The sequence below is a fragment of the Eulemur rufifrons genome, chromosome 6, assembly GCF_041146395.1.
Source record: "Eulemur rufifrons isolate Redbay chromosome 6, OSU_ERuf_1, whole genome shotgun sequence".
NCBI lineage: Eukaryota > Metazoa > Chordata > Mammalia > Primates > Lemuridae > Eulemur > Eulemur rufifrons.
This window is the reverse complement of record NC_090988.1, coordinates 66,214,468-66,232,500: the sequence shown is the minus strand read 5'-3', so window position 1 is coordinate 66,232,500 and position 18,033 is coordinate 66,214,468. Positions and strand designations below refer to the sequence as shown.

The following is an 18,033-nucleotide window of genomic DNA, read 5'->3' as shown; positions in this document are numbered from 1 at the left end:
AAGTATTTTCATTTATTTTCTTTGGGTCAAACTATTTTTCTATGAAGTTTTATTTAAAGGAAGTTAGCATTTGTTTCATACCTACCAAATACTAGATATTTGCACATATATTGATTGAATTGATCTTCACAGCAACTCTTCAAGGAAAATTTGTTGTCCCTAATATTATAGATGGGGACACAGATGCTCAGAGATTTAAGTAACTTCTCAAGTTCACAGGTCTAGTAAGGGAGAGGTCTAGGATTTAAAACCCTACTCTAGGCCAGGTGCTGTGGTTCATGCCTGTAATCCTAGGACTTTGGCAGGCCGAGGTGGGAGGATCACTTGAGGCCAGAAGTTCGAGACCAGCCTGAGCAACATCATGAGGCCCTGTCTCTACAAAAATAAAAAAACCGTCCAGGTGCTACTAGGGAGGCTGAGGAAGGAGGATCATCTGAACCCGGGAGTTCAAGGCTGCAGTGAGCTATGATTGTGCCACTGCACTCCAGCCTGGGCAGCAGAGTGAGACCCTGTCTCTAACAAAACAAACAAACCAACAAACAAAAATCCAGACTCTAAATCTTTCCGCTATACCACCCCTGTCCTTCTGGCAATAGGTTCTGTTAAGACTGATAGCAGTTCTCCAGTTCTAGGCACCATGGATGCAAATAAAGATATGATTTTGAAGAAATCTAAAATGCTAATCGATTAGGCATGATAAATATAAAAGTTTTTCAGGGGACTCTCTTACTCAGTTTTGGGAAATAGTGTGAAGATGGTGCTTATGTGGGAAGAAAAAACAGAACCAGATAAATAATGCAGAATTCTTTCCTATAACAAACAAGATAGCTTGGAAAAACTAGAAGTTCTGTAGCTTGATAGGTGTGCAAATAGTACTTGGTAAAGAATCCCTTAGCATGCAAGACAATGGGTATTCATACTTGTCTTTTATAATGATAACTGAAACAATTCTGTGCAATGATTCATGGAAACAATTGGATTCTCATGTTCTCCTGGAGCTGTTTATGATAATATGTTACCAGCAAATGCAAGTGAGAAATTTAAAGCAAATAGCTTTAAGAAAGGGAGGAGGGGTGGTGGAGGTAGGGAAGGAGACATACAAGCTAGCAGCACTTCAGTTATTTGTGAAACCAAACTGTTTGGTGTGTATAAAAAATGTGGAAATTTGAGTCGATGGTGAAAACCTTTCTTCAGCTTTCACAGACAATTACGATTTATGAAAATTCATAATCCAGGTATATGGGCCTTTTGTATTTCTTTTCCTCAGAAGTTAGGATATGTGTAATGTTACATAGCAGTGTATCTAAATTACTCTGCTTTCCCTGAAATCAACCCTCGATGGGTAGTGTGTTAAATACATCCTGTTCAAGCGCCTCATCTCGTTTTCCCTCAAGACTATCCTCAACACCTATTTTTATAGTGAAGCAGCTCCACTTGTGTATGGTGGGTCTGGTGTAGCTTCTTTGGTCAAAGCTAGAAGGTAGAAATTTGATCTCATGTTTCTCTGGGCCTTGAAATGAATGGGCAGTGACATTCTTATTTTATTTCATGATTGTCTGTATAAAAATATAATTAAATGTTGATCATCAAAGCTAACCAGAAAAAGCATGCTAGGAAAAGCATGGATAGCTAACAACCAATAAATATTAATATTTGTTAGAAAATTACTGTGTAAAAACTACAGCGAGCCTCCAAATCTTGTGTGCCAATAGCTTTAACTACTTCCCTAACCAATTTTGTTGTCAGACTGCCCAGAATGAGAGTCAAATAGATTGGTTAGAGGATTACTTGCTCCACTTTTCTCTCTCTCTCTTTTTTTACAGTTGTTAGCTAATGATTAAATACCTCCAACTCTAGAAGCAGAAGGGAAGGAATACATAAAAATAGTAAATCTTTTGACTAAGCTCTGATTAAATTACTGTTTAGTATATCTAACTGGAATATCCAAAATAAAATTCTACAGGAAGGATATAAATTAGTAAAGAATAATTCAGATGATGGAAAAAATAGTTAATAATTTATTTAATTTAGATTTCAGAAAACTTTAATCCTAATAGTATCTTCCCTGGCGATAGACCACCTGAGTTCAAATTCTGCTTTCTGTATTTACTAGGTATAACCTTAGGCAAGTTTTTATATTTTATTTCGTTTTTTAAATTTCAGAATATTATGGGGGCACAAACGTTTTGATTACATGTTTTGCTTTTGTGCAGTTTCAGTCAAAGTTATAAGTGTGCCCATCACCAAGGTAGTGTGCATTGTACCCGTTAGATGTAAGTTTACTGGTCCCCTTCTTGCCCCTCCCACCTACTTGATTTCCATTGACTTTTACTACCATATGGGCCCAAGGGTGCTGATCAATTATTTCCAATTTAATTGTGAGTAGATGTGGTGTTTGTTTTTCCATTCTTGTGCTACATCGCTTAGAAGAACGGTCTCTAGTGCCATCCGGGTTGTTACAAAAGGTATTAGTTTACCATTTTCTTATGGCTGTGTAGTACTCCATAGTATATATATCCCACATTTTATTAATCCACTCATGAATTGATGGGCACTTGGGTTGATTCCGCATCTTTGCAATTTTGAATTGTGCTGCAATAAACATTTGAGTGCATGTGCCTTTTTGATAAAATGACTTTTTTCTTTTGGGTAAATACCCCATGGTGGGATTGCTAGATCAAATGGTAGGTCTACTTTTAGTTCTTTCAAGTATCTCCATATTTCCATAGAGGTTGTACTACTTTGCAGTCCTACCAACAGTGTGTAAGTGTTCCCTTCTCTCCACATCCATGCCAGCATCTGTTGTTTTGGGACTTTTTGGTAAAAGCCATTGTCACTGGGGTTAGGTGATATCTCATTGTGGTTTTGATTTGTATTTCTCTGATGATTAGAAACTTTGGGCATTTTTTCATATGTTTATTGACCATTAGTGTATCTTCTTTTGAACAGTTTTTGTTCATATCTTTTGCCCACTTTTTTATGGGGTTGTTTGATTTTTTTCTTGCTGATTTGTTTGAGTTCTTTATAGATTCTGGTTATCAGCTGTTTATCAGATGTATAGCATGCAAATATTTTCTCCTATTCTGTAGGTTGACTGTTCATCCTATTTATTGTTTCCTTGGCTGTGCAGAAGCTTTTTAATTTGATCAAGTCCCATTTTTTAATTTTTGTTTTTGCTGTGATTGTCTTTGGTGTCTTCTTCATAAATTCTATTTTTTTAAATAAACAGTTTTGTGCCTTGATTTCCTTATCAGTAAATGGGGATAATGACATTATCTAACTCCTAGAGTTGCTTTTAAAACTAAATGAGATAATACATGTAGCAGTGCTTAGCACAGTGACTGGTACTTTCTAAGCATCTAGTAAAAACTATCTATGTATCTTTTCAACCATCTCTGTAATATCCATCCATTCATCCATCCACCCATTTATCTTTCAATCTTTTTAATGTTTCTGACAACATAGATTGATGATTTTTTTTTTTCCCATGGAATATGTAGAACTTCTAAAACATGAGATGAATTTGATTGGCCAATGTGTGTGGGCAGAGGAGACACCCCGAAAACCAATGTACATACAGAGATCTAGAAGCTCTATTTTAAATATTCTTTCATGGCTACTTTTTTTCTGGTTAAATATCATACCCTTAATTTATCTCTACTTATTCATTTAATAATATTTAAATAATTTGGCAATATTTAAAGAGTGTTTTCTTTGTCCAAAACATTGTACTAGGTATTGTGGGAATACAGAAAGGCCTAGGGTTCCATTCTTCCTTGAAAAATTTGTAATTTGGTTGGGATTACTTATAAAATATAATTATATGTATTTCTAAAAGATTGTATGAGGTAATATGCACTAAGTGTTGAATGAGTGGTATACAAAATAATGTCTCAGAGCACTTACTAGAAGTGATTAGAAGAGGGGTGGATCATAGTTAACCTGGAATAATCCCAGCTGGTTTCCTAATGATAAGAAAGGCAATTGTGGGAAATAGGGGGAGAGATGCAGAGCAAAGCCTGAGAGACAACAATAAGTGAAGTTTGAGTATATCAGTCTAGTTAGAGTAGAAGGTTAAAGTGAAGATAAGTTTAGAAAGATTGGTTGGTGTGGGCGGAGGGCCTTGAATTGGGTTTTAACTTTGCCATCAGGGGAGAGCCACTGATGATTGTTGATCAGGAGAGTGGCCTGATGAAGAGGGTGGTGGTAAAACTGATTTGGAGTGGGGAGATTAGGGAAATTAGGGAAACTAGAGTATGTCACAAGAGTTTGGGTATGGGGTGTAATAAAGCCCTGTACCAAGGTGACTATGAGTATAGTAAGAAAGATGAGCATGGGAAACATATTAAGGAAGGGTTGACGGAACTTAATGACAGGCTGGCAATGAGGAACAATGATACAAAAGAGGAGATATTGTTTATGTTTTGAACCTGGGTGGTTCTGAGAATGATACTTCTCTGAATATTAATGAATGAGAGAAGGTATTGAGGAAAATAACGATGACTCTGGTTTTAGGTTGTTTAATATGAAATTGTAGAGTATGTCATGGTATAAATATTTCACAATCATTTGAGGACTGTTGTATTTCAGGGAGATAAGAGAGAATTTAGTGTTGGGGATATAGATATAATAATCATATGATTTAGATGTTAAGTGATGAGATGTTTGGTAAAAAGAGTATAGAGAAAGAGTAATGTTTAGGTTGGAAGCATTAACATGTGAGTGGTATTTTCCGTGATTATCTATTCACTTTAATTTAAAACAACAAGCTATTTGCTCACCTCTCCCTCTCTGACTTTTCCTCCCTTTTTCTTTCCAATATTATTGTCTCCAATGTGTTGTGCACTGTTCTGTGACCTGGGGATCCAGTAATGAATAAGACAGAGATGATCCCTGTCCTCACGGTACATATAGAAAAGCTTATTTTTTTTTTTTTTATTTTTATTTTTTTTGAGATAGAGTCTCACTCTGTTGCCCGGGCTAGAGTGAGTGCCGTGGCGTCAGCCTAGCTCACAGCAACCTCAAACTCCTGGGCTTAAGCGATCCTACCGCCTCAGCCTCCCGAGTAGCTGGGACTACAGGCATGAGCCACCATGCCCGGCTAATTTTTTTGTATATATATATATTTTAGTTGTCCATAATTTCTTTCTATTTTTAGTAGAGATGGGGTCTCACTCTTGCTCAGGCTGGTCTCGAACTCCTGACCTCGAGCGATCCACCCGCCTCGGCCTCCCAGAGTGCTAGGATTACAGGCGTGAGCCACCGCGCCCGGCCAAGAAAAGCTTATTTTTTATCAGACAAAATCTTTTAATGATTTCTCTTTTCCCCCCATTTACCATAAGCTTTTGATAATATCAATGAAATCGTTTATCTCCCAGGGTCTAGAAAGTGTTCTCTGACAAGAGGTTTCTTTTTCTTTCTCTTGTTGATACTTTTTTTTTTATTTCAGCTTATTATGGGAAATTCAGGTTATATATATTGCCCATGCTCCCCCCATCCCCCCGAGTCAGAGCTTCAAGCATGTCCATTCCCCAGAGAGTGCGCATTGCGCTCATTATGTAGGTATACACCCATCTCTGATACTTTTTATTGTTACTATATTGTAAGCAATATTCTGTAGGAGTTAAATTATCTACCACTGAAGTTCGAAAAATACTGATTGTAGTCCCTTTGGCTTGGGGGTTTTAAGGTCTCTTGAAAAAAAGTTTATTATATCACTTGAAAGTTGTAAGAGCAAGGAAAAAGATGTTTTCCTAAAACAGTCTTATTTCTTACATCCAAACACGTCTCTTAATGATGTGAAATTTATCTCAAATCACAATAAAACTTGCAACTAGATATTGGACTTCCCCTTTCTCCTATTTCTCTCTATCCTTTTTCTGCTTCTGATTAAGCCACAAAGTTCACCCAAGGTCTTCATCTCACTCTTTCTTCTACCCTTCCCTAATAAAATGGAGGAATGGAAGAAGAGGAATGCCATGCAAGATTGGCCAGTTCAGATTGATGTAGGATGAAAACATCATTCCAAGGAATGAAATATCAGATTACCAATGTCTGAATTTGTATTTGTGTTCTAAGACTCACGCTCAGGCAATCTTGTGCTGTTGATGGTCCTCAGTTCATTCCAGATTTACCCTGGTGCAGTGCTTTCCCCTCCCCACCAAACTGCTCAATTTTTGTGTTAGGTGATTGTAAATGATATTATTTAGAACAGAGATATCAGGTAAAAAAGAAATATCAGATAGTAGCTGTATGACATACTTTTCTGATAAAAAAAAGAAGGGGATTATTGATGAAAGAAAAACATCCCTATATGGGGGGTATTTTGAGAACGATGAGAAAGAGTTTTTGCTATATTGGAAGGAATGATGTAAATTTGAATGTTTTAAATCTTGAGTTAGATAGATATAAAATAAAATCACTTTTCTGAGAGAGCTTTTAAAATGCAGTTTGTTTGGACCGTTATCTATATTAATGGTATTCATTTTTATTTGTATCTTAAGAATTTTCAGAGTGTGAGAGAACCATGTCAAATTTTCAATCCCTCAATACTAATTTAACTTGGGTTACTTAGATCACTTTGGTAGTGGGCCAATCTCTTCACCAAATTTGGACAAGAATTCCAGATTCTGAGTGTCTCAAAAATAGTTCTGGATATGTACCCTATCCTTGGTTATTTTTCTAAATGTATGTAGAGATACTAAATTACATTGTGAGGTAAATTTTCAATTTCAAAAATATAGGCTACTTTAGAAGAAAAAATAAAGCATAGCTCCTACTTTTAAGGAAAAATTAAGACAAAAGCTTTTGAGATAGGATCTGACCTGTCTTTTTCACCCTTCAGAAAGGTTTGTAGGCCAGAAAGAAATCTCTGAAAGAGAAGTTTTTATAACGGACATGCTGCTGACATACACTTATGTTATCATTTCAAATGGCAATGATATAATTTGTAGGCCTTTGTGCTATGTCTAGAAAGTTGTAGTGCTCTTATTGGTATTTGTAGTCACTTTTGATGAATTGGTCTTTCTTGTTTTTCATTTTTATTTAATGTAAGACTAATAACTCTTATTGTTACATAACAAAAATTGCATCATAGCATTCAGTATTAAAATGCACTTCTTTTTTGGGGAAGCCAGATAGATGTGTTTACTCTGTAGAGAGATTTAGATTTGATTTTTTGTTTTCTTCATGGTAATTATGTTTGCACTTTGCTGATCACTAGTTGTGCATTATTACAATGGAAGGTGACAATTTGATTGTCTTCAATTGGAGAAACAAGTAATTTTATATTCACCAAGCTGTCAGGTAACACTAACTCACAGTACTAAGAGCTCCTGGCAATGCAGCTTGGCACCTATATTTAACTGCTTTGATGCTTGTGTAACCTCTGCTGAATCAGAAATACTTTGCCTGCTGGAAATGGTTTTCAGGGCTGTACAATGAGGTTTTCATTAAGTAGACAAACTGAAAATGAACTGCAAAGCCGTGGTTGTTCCTCTCCTCCCCTTTCACCTTCTCCCCTCCTCCCTCCCATCCCCTTATCCTCCCTCTTTACTCTCTCTCCCTCCGTCCCTCCTCTCTTTCCTCTTCTTCTTTTTCTTTGGATAGGAACCTGAATTTATGCCTTATTTCATTACACGAAAGAGGAATTACTGGATTGTTTTACTTAGCTAAAGGAGAACCTCAGAGATTGGCTTCTTTACATGATTTTGTTCAGTGTTACCGTGTGTGAATTTTCATATCTTGAAACAATCTATATGTATCAATTTTCATTTTTCCCTTTTTTTCTGGCAATATTAAATAAAGAGTGAAAATATAGGTAAGAATGGAAAAGTATACAGTGATAGCTTCCTATGCTTTGTCTCTGAGAAGTTATTGTTCTGGTTTATGGTTTTTGTTAATAATTGGATAAGATATTCTGTAATTGGGCTTCCATATTAGTGGGTCAGTTTCGAGCTGACAAAGACATGTCTGTTATTAACTTTAAAAATTATGGTTCTCATTTCATGTGAAGAGGAGATTCAAAGTGAACATAATATAAGTAAATTCATCCTGCCATTATTTTAGACAGCTTTCTTTCACTCAAGCCACATGGAGGTCTTTCAATTGAACTATAAAGTCATTGTGCTTGATTAAAATCCTCTAAGTTAGTGTATATTTATAGTAGTCATTGTTTGGTTTTGCTCTTATTATCAAGTCACAGATTTTATTTATAAACTTTGGGCTTGGCTTTCCAACAAGTTGCTGGTAGATAAACTGTGAGAAAACTCAATATTATTTCTATCAAGCAAAAAGTATAGATAGAGGTTACATGAAGTCAAGTTGTTTTGATCCCAGGAAGAAACTAGATACTCAGGGACACATGTAATAATTATAGATTTTCCATAGGCAGTCAGTCATTAGGCTGGTTGCCTGTCTCTTCCAGCAGATACTAACCAATTAGACAGAGGTGGTTACGTGATGTAACATTATCAGGAGAAACAATTCATGAGTCAAAGCATTCCAAGACATATGAGCTCTAGTCCAAAGAACAGTCTTAAGCTATATAAAGTGACAGCAATATTGTCAGCTAAATATAAACTCTAGAAACACAAACTTTGATGACTTGAGAAGAATCTGTTCCAGGTAGTTCCTGTTTTGTAAAAGAACCTCAGAGGGCCTTTGGAGACAATTTTGGTGTTTTGGTGTGAAAAATTAGAAGCCTTAGAAAACTCAAAACCCATTAATTTAAGTCCTTTCTTAGACATACTTCAAGAACTTCAAATATATTTCATTTGCTTCATCTCTATTGATTTGACAGCTAACTCAAATCAGTGAGTTTTCTTCTACAAGTGTTGTGTCTATGTGTTATCATATGTGTTCTGAAAAGCTGCTACAGACTATAGAAGATAGGTTTCTAACTTTCCAAAATAGTTCTGAAAGCAGTTACCTTGTTTCTCCCTGAATTTTTTAAATTGCATATTAAACAGATGGAAGAAAAAGAAAAATATGGCAGAATCCCAGGGAAGTTTGGAGGTAGAGTGGGGGAGAGGAGGTGGTGGTGCTGTATAAAATAATACAAAGAATCGGTAACAACTCTCAGACTTTATTAGAATGAAGCAGGGAAGATTTTAAAAGGTATGCCTTCATTTTAATGTCTAGAATTAGGGTGTCTTCTGCAACCCTCCTCTCCCTAAGTTCTTTAAATGTGGGAATTAAGAGATACAAGAAGAAGGTTTTTTAAATCATTTTTTGCCCTAGGCTGGGTAGACTAGCATCCTTCGTAGGGGGTACTGGGTATTGTGCATTTTGTCAGGTGAACATATCTGTTACTCATGTTCCTTAAAATGAGAGCCACTGTGTTATATTTTTGGAAAATTAGTTGTTTATTTGTCAGTATCAGATCAAATACAGCATTAAATTAACAGTGATTTATCTGACTGAAATAAGTCTACCCTGGTAGCCTGGGGCTGAGCTACAAAAATAAATGTGAATGTTGGCCTCAAATTTTTATTTTTTTTTTCAATAAGTAAACCAACTATTAAAATGTTGCTTTATGTTAAAAACAGGACTTCTTTTGAATAAATGTAACACACCTAAAAAGTGAATGCCATTTAATAATTGTAAAAATAATGAAAATATTTTACAAAATCAGGTTTAAAATATTGTTTCAATGATTTCAGTGGCTCTTCTAAATAGTTATGTAAGTTCCAAACGATAGTTCTGAAAGATGGGTTCTTTCCAAGTAATACTTTAAAAAAATGTAATATGAGTGATTATGCCTTATGAGAAAGTTTAAAAGTTGAAGCTTGTTTTAGAATAATACTAACTTTTAAATATATACAAATAACTATTTTAAAAAATAATAACATCAAATCAGAAAGGTTGTAGAAAATGTGATATTCTGAGAGAGAGGACTTAATGTGTACATATCCAGTATCCTCATCATTTTATAAAGTCTTGGGCCAACTAATTTTGATTCCTTATTGAAGAAAAGAAAATAAATTTACTGTCTGAGTACGTCTGTAGTGGCCTAAATATTCATATATTATACTGGTGTTTTGGAGTAAAATAATTATCACCTTTCTAGAGGCATTCTACTGATTTCCTAGAGAACATTATCAGTTATGGGAAGCTTTATCACCAACCATCTCATTTCCAAAAGTCCTAAGCCTGGAGTTCTTCCAAATGGCCTGGCATCCTGGGAATTCACTTGATCTGTTGGGCAGAGACATTTCAAACCCAGGGAACATATGATGGGAATTTAGTTTTATATGTCCCAAAGATATTTAATTCTCCTTGGAGGTTTTACTTGATAATAGCTATGCCCCAGAAAACCATCTTGTTTAACCAATGTGATAAGTTGACAATGTAGTTTTTCTCTCTGATTATAATGTACTCTGTGTAGTCAATACACTAGTACCATGTGAGTGTAATTTCCTCTTTTATTTTATCTCCAATGCACTGTATTATAAATAAACAGTTAAAAAAAACACCAAACAAATCTGTTGCATCTCCTTTTAAGATTGTACCACTGTAGACACTTGTTCTAGTAAAGTAGAATTGGGCGCATTTGATTGCATTTAAATTTTTCATGCTTCAGCAGTTTGGCTGGGAGCACAGTAAAGAAAAATCCCATGAGCGAGGATAGTTTAGAATAATAGAACTTGATTTTGTGTATTATAGCGGCAACATTTGCGCTGCTTTAGTTAGGGTTGTGTCAGCACTTCCATTATAAACCCCTGTTTTCAGGGGGTATAACTAGGGAGATTTTTTAAAAATACAAATTAAAAAAACAATTCATTTGAATGATTTTTAAGTTATAATAGTGCAAAAATAAAACAAAGTAAAGTCACACAGAAATTGACCATTTCCATAAGGATTTTGATTTTCTTTTGCTTATTAGTTGTATATTGAAGCAGCTAAAGTAAGGTGCTATTCTAATATATTGGGGTGAAAATTTTTGTAATGGAAAATTACTTAAATGAGCATGAAAATAAGAGTAAGCATCCCACATGGCATTTTAAAATATTAAAACATGGGTATATTTGAGTTTTTAAAGGAGAGTAGCTATGGTGCAGTGGCTATGGTAAAGGATTTACCAAAAGCCAAGTATCTTTGTAGCTTCTAGAATACAGTTTAGTTGGTCTAGTACAATGTTTTAAAAGGGAAAGCTAAAGTAAAGAAATGAATGAGATGTAATCAGCAAATCGAAGGATTATTTAATAAAGTAATTGTGCAAAAAATAGTAAATAAAATCTAATAATAAGTAAATCTAAGGTTTGTCTAATAAACTATTCATTAAAAATAATTTTAGCACATTTTACTTTTAAAAAAACAACAAAAGCACCACCCAAAACAAAATGTAACAAAACCAGCAATAAAAAACAAACCTGAAAAAAAAACCCAACAGTTTTATCAAAAGAAAATGCTCAAGGAAAATACCTTGCTGAAAGAACAAAAATAATCTTTTTCTCTGCAAACAACATACTTGAGAAGTAAACCCAAGAAATGAAATAAAATATGATTTGGAAAAGTATTCTTGGGACAGACAAAATGTTCAAAGTTGAGTATGCCTTCCTTGGTTGTCGTCACCTCCCCCCTTTCTTTTTCTTCTAATGATGGTGCGAACTGAGGATGAATAGTCAGATTTAATATTACTTTTTTTTTTTTTCTGGCAGCCTACCTTTTATTTGCAACCTTGATACACATTTGTATTTGTAGATGCAAAATAAAAGACAAATTGTGTGATGTTATAAATAGGTAGCTTTCCTGAATGGTCACTGAAGGAATCACCAGAAGACTGTTGATGAAGGAGAGGTGAAGCCTTTCCTCACTAATTGTATTCAGCGTGTAATTTCTAAACTTCCCTCTGAATTTTGATTTTCAATTAACACTCCCCATTTGAAGATAATTTTCTATTTAATGTAATTGCAGGAAATAATTTATTGGCTGATTAAGACTGAGGACCCAGCCTTCCTTAAGAAAACACTCTAACAAACCAGCCTTTAAACTCAACTCATAGCTTTGGACAGATTTAGTCTATTTTTACAGCTGCATGGTTGTGTTTTAATTAGGATTGTGCACTATTGTTCACTGGTGCAGTTACAGTTGAAATTATTCTTAAGAGACTGTTTTCATTTTGGGTTTTGTCATGATTAATTTATACTAATGCAAAAATCACAGATATTGCTATTGGAAGGAGCCAATTCACTTTATAATAGGATGTTTGTTGAGGGAGCTAAAGTCACTTTTGAGTTTTGGAGTATGACTTTCAGTTGTATTTAACTGTTTAAAACACTAGAAGTAAACTCATTCTTTTGTTTTTAATGTGAGTGATTACATTATTGATACTGTCATTATCTGAACTATGCAAACACTCTTGTTTGTGGCAAGCTCTTGATAAACTTGCAGAACAGTTGTAGTTTGCCTGGTTTTATTACAGTAGTTATGGGGCCAGTAAAGTAAGCTCTACAGTGATTCTTGTATACCGAGAGACATCCTTTGGCTATCATTTTCCAAATTGTGTATACATTTGTTCATTTGTTAGTATTGATATACATTGATGAAGAATATATTTATCTGATATTTTGATATAGTACTCTTTAGAACATTTAATTTCTTTCTCTCCTCACAGAAAGTGTAGGCATTTTTCTGTACTCCATTTTCTAGTATCAAGTCTAACAGATAAAATTTTTATTGTTTGTAGAATGATTATTATAAGTAGGTATCAGCATTTTAATATGTTTCAAAGCACTTCAAAAGCCTGTAATACTTTTATTTAGAACTGTGCATAATTAGATTAGCTGATCTTATATTCATTTTTTTCACTGTAGGACACTAAATCTGAACCCCCTCATTAATTGTGAGAAATTTAGCATTAGCTGTTAAATCCTATGTGAAACATGGGCTGCTACATAAAAACTACTGTTTAAATTGGAATTAACTTAATTATTTTTCTTTGCACTTGATATTTCCTTCACTGCAATATTCATGAAAGCATGTGACAGATTTGTAAATTTAACTGTTAATCTCAGATTTCTAGACCCTTTAATCAGTATTTATTTGTCTGTAGAAACAGTACTAGCAAGTTAATGATTTGCTAATTTGAAAAATGCTCATGTGGTTTCCTATGTTAACTGATTTGTGCATTTTTAAAAAAAATGGTATGAAATCAATTAATGTTAAAGAGCAATTAAGGTGGAGATTTTATTCCTTTCATTACACAGCAGTTTTGGAGCTAAAGATGCAATAAACTAAAACAACCTAAAGTTTTGGAAAAAATACACATTGATTCTTCTGTTGAGTTATACACTTTAGTGGTTTTATTTCTAACCATTTTGCTAAGAAATTCATTTTGATAAAGTGATATTCTCTAGCAGTTTTGAAATTCTGTTTAATAATCATGATTTTTCTCACTTTATTTGAAAACACAGAATGGAGATCTTATTCTGAAGAATGTAGTTGATGTTTATTTGTGGGTACATAAATGAATGTTCAGTATTGTTTTGGGAGGTTTTAAATAATATGCGTAATAGGCATTTTATTATTTTTATAATAAATGCTTTGAATCTTATATTTACTTTCTAATATAAAATAGGCATATAGCTATTTCAGATACTCAATTCAAATGCTACAAAATTACCTTAAGACTAATCTAACAGTATCAGCCACTCTCTCAATTAATATGTCACTTAAAAGTTAAGTTACAGCAGTTGACACATCTTGAAGGTCTCTAGAAAAGCTTTAGATAGTACTAAGTAGTGTTAGTCTTCGCTCTCATAATACAAGATGTAAACTAATAAATCAGGACCAGATTTGCTTAGGACTCTCATGATGGATTTACTTTCCTGATTATATTTTTATATATAGACTTCTTTTGTTCTTACATTAAACCATAGGAGAAATTTGGATATTTGTGCTTTCAACTCATCCTGCAAACTGGCTCATTTGACAGGTACATTCCTTCATTTTTTTCATCGCTAACCGTCAAACCAATTACACTCAAGAAGCTTATGATCTAGTTAGAACTGGAAAGAAAAATATACACATACATACACTGTACATTATGAAAACTTATTCTGTAAAAATTTCATTTGTGGATTGGTAAGAGAAAATATGGAACAATTACTGGGAAAAGGTTTGCTGAGTCAAAAGCAAAGAGGGAAAGCAGGACAGATAAGCCAAGAGTTCTTTTTCAGTGGTTTAGAGTAGACCATAAGTATCTCTAAAGTTAAAGAACTTTTATTTTTTCTTGAATTAGTCAAATGCAAGAGATGGTTTACTCTTTTGTCATTGACAGCTCTTTTTAATTCATACTGTTTTCCTTCTTCTGCAGAAGAATGTCTTCCAAGCAAGCCACCTCTCCATTTGCCTGTGCAGCGGATGGAGAGGAAGCGATGACCCAGGATTTGACCTCAAGGGAAAAGGAAGAGGGCAGTGATCAGCATATGGCCTCCCATCTGCCTCTGCACCCCATAATGCACAACAAACCTCACTCTGAGGAGCTACCAACACTTGTCAATACCATTCAACAAGATGCTGACTGGGACAGTGTTCTGTCATCTCAGCAAAGAATGGTAAGCTTTTAAAATCTGGCCACTGTTAACTAAGTATGTTCCTTAGTATGTGCTCATTATAAACAGATGTTTTAGGGAAGCTCAAAATACATGGCATTAGAGTTATTCATGTTTAGGTTATGAAATAACTTCCTGGTACGTACCACTAATATACTAGTAACTGGGAAAACTTGAAAAGTGGTTGAGATTTAGTTTATGTCCATTATTAGGTCAGCTTGTCAAAAGATATTTGATTTAATATTTTTTAGGGGACAGTTGGTTATCTTATTCTCTGAATCCCTGAATTTAAGCTGAAGAATTTGGTAATATCACAAAATAGGATGATCAAATAAAGTATAGCTATGTATTAATATTGAAAAATTAAATTAAGCAAATATGTGTGAATGAGGTCATATAGTGAATTATCATCAATGAGGAAATGCAGTTATTTATCATTTTAATGGTTATTCTTGATTTATAATAAAGCTTTTCTCACTTATGTGCCTATATATTAATTTCAAAAGAGCACGCAAAGCTCCTGAGTATCATTCAGACTGCAGTTTTCTCTAAAAGTAGAAACAACAACATCAAATACATGCAGTGTATTAGCCAGCTTTCCTATGTTAAATTCTATCTCTAACCATCAAAACAGAAACCATAGTAAGGGACATTATCTTGTTTAAAGCATAAATATTCAATATTTTAGCATCTAGAAGAGACCAAAACCTTAATATATTTGATTAGATTAGAAATTTGAAACCCTGTTTTGCATTTCTTAACTTTTCACTAACCAAAAGTTAAGTTAATGAAAAATATTTTAAGTGGGCACTGAGGAAATTTTTGTTCCTTAATAAAAATAAGGTAATATTTAAAATACTTTTATTACTGATAACACATTTAAATTCTTACTAAGTGCTTAATGTCTCAGAGACTTAATTCAATAATTTATGGAGGCAGACATTCTTCAAGATAATTTTGCAGACACAGCCAGTGCTCTGGAGCAGTAGGTGAGAAATAGAGAATTGGAAGATAAGTAGATTCTAGATTAATTTTAGTTTTAAAGGGATCAACATTGTATAATTAGATCCACTGGAAGATTTATTTTTCTTGAGTAGGGGGAGGAAAAAGGTATAATAAAACAAGTCTGTTTTAGTGATTGAACCTAAGTTCATTTTATACCTGTAAGGTAGTAGCTTGGGTGAAACTGTGATTAATGTAAAATTTAATAAACATTTACCTCATTTTACTTTAAAATAAATATGAAGTCAAAAAGGATGTTTATGAACTAAATATCCAGTCACTGACACTTGCTTATTGGCAAGATAGTAGGGTTATGTTTCATTTTTATTTCAACAAATATTTATTATCTTCTATATGCCAAGCATTCTACTAGGTATTGACTGTATAGTGGTGAAAAAAACAGACATGATTCATGCCTTCATGGAATTTATAGTCTAGGAGAGGAAATAGAAATTAAATAAATATACACACAAATGTATAATTAAAATTGTGATGTGTGCTATGAAGAAAAAACAGAATATTATGTGAGAAAATAGTGGGGAAAACCTAATTTAGAATAGATGTTAGGAATTCCCTCTCTGAGCTAAGGATATAGGAACTAACCAGGTAGAGTGGAACAAAAACTAAAACTGCAGAGGGACCAGCATGTATGAAGTACTTGATGTGAGAAAATTATAGCTTAATTGAAGAAAATAAAAGATGGTCTTTGTGCTTGGAGTATAATAAGTGAGGATGCAACATAGCATCAGATATGGTTAGAAAGATTGGAAGGAGCTATATCAAACAGGACCTTGGAGATAACATTATGGAGGTGAGATTTGATCTAAGTGCAATGGAAAGCCTTTGAAGGGTTTAGGAACATTTCAAACAGATAATTCTGGCTGTGGTATAATGAATGGATCAGAGAGGGACAAGAGTGAAAGGAAGAAGACCCACTGGGAGTCTATTTCAGAAGTCTAGGTAAGAGATGAATGTTTTGGATTAGTGTAGAGGAAGAGTGCATAGAGAGAAAGGATGTGTTCAAGATATATTTTGGCTTTTATGTCAAATATAGTCATAGACAAATAAAAATAGCTGGACTGGAAAATATGGATAGAGGAAGAAATAATACAATTCAAATTTTATTTCTTTGAGAACACTGTACTTACTTTTCCTAGTAAAATTTTGTTTGTATCTTAGTAAGTGCCAGGTTGCTTTGGTGAGTTATTCTCAAACTTTTATGATCTAAAATTTTGTTGGAAAATAGATATTAACAATTTGCTTACCAAATTTATATTAAATGTGATTTATGGTAGTATAAAATAGTTTAAAGTTATAATATGTTATATATTAGTGTAAAAGAAATCATACTTGCTAGAAATGTTTTCAAACTTTCACTTTCTTTTGATATTAAACATTGCTTTCCACTGGAGCCTTTTTGTATTCTGAATGTCTGGAAGCCAAAATATTTTGTTTTAACTCCCACTCTATAGTATTTCCCAGCTGTGTACTTATATGGTGTAATAAAAGGATTTAACAAATGGGAAATAGCAGCTGCATTTGGAAATTCCCTTTGTGCTTCCTTTTCACTGGGTAGATTCAATAATGTGTAACAACTGTAACATCAGACCTGTAATGACTTATACTGCAAGTATCATATCACCAACCAAGTTTCTTTATAGGAAAGAAAAACAATAGAAGGATTTTAGGTTTTTGGGCAGACCTGCAAAACTACAGAGAGAAAGAGAGAGAGAGAGAGAGAGAATTGGAGTAGGAGGACTGTGACTAACATAAAATTTAATAAACATTTTACCTCATTCTACTTTAAAATAAATATGAAATCCAAAAGGAAGTTTATGAAATGAAGTGAAATTTGTAGTTCTCTTTAATGGATCAGTCTTTGCTTACTGTAATTGAATCCCATAAAATAGTTGTGGAAAAATAAAACTTAGAAGAAAATCTAAAAAACAGAAAACAAAGAAAACCCCAAAATTTTATCACCACCTATTTAGTTTCCATTGTTTTGTACTTTCTATGATGGCTTCTTGTGGCCCTCATTAATGAACAGTTAGAAACAAACCCTAAAAGTTTCTTATCTCTTGTATTCAGGAAGGGTTTTACTTTGATATATCAAAACCACAGAGGAGCTTGTCTGTTAAGAGAGGGTAAAGACAAGGCAAAGAAGTTCTGCTAATTCCCACTTCATGATTAGAAAAAAATCCTTCAATGTTAAAATTTTGATTATTTCAAAGTGGGCACTGCAACAAAATATGAGGGCACACAGTTTCAAACAAGAAAAAGAGTTATGGCATAAGCAAAGAAAGAGAATAGAAGTTTTAGAGACAGGAATTCAAGGGCAAATTTGAGATAAAACATTTTAGACTCTGATTTTAGTTATAATTACTTATATTACAGACACCAAAATGTTCAATTTTAAATTTAATTTGCTATGTTAATTGGTAAGATCCATTTGAAGGTTAAAAGTTAGAGTAAGAAT

General features: G+C 33.7%; 1 protein-coding gene across 4 annotated transcripts in view; it reads left to right on the top strand.

Annotated features, from left to right (window-relative positions):
• SOX6 (SRY-box transcription factor 6) overlaps positions 1–18,033 on the top strand; it is a 678,732-nt gene that overhangs the window by 303,155 nt on the left and 357,544 nt on the right. For all 4 annotated transcript variants that reach the window (XM_069471178.1, XM_069471179.1, XM_069471181.1 and 1 more), the window contains one exon: positions 14,318–14,558. In XM_069471178.1, coding sequence (XP_069327279.1) covers positions 14,318–14,558 — 241 coding nt within the window. The remainder of the gene's footprint in view (positions 1–14,317; positions 14,559–18,033) is intronic.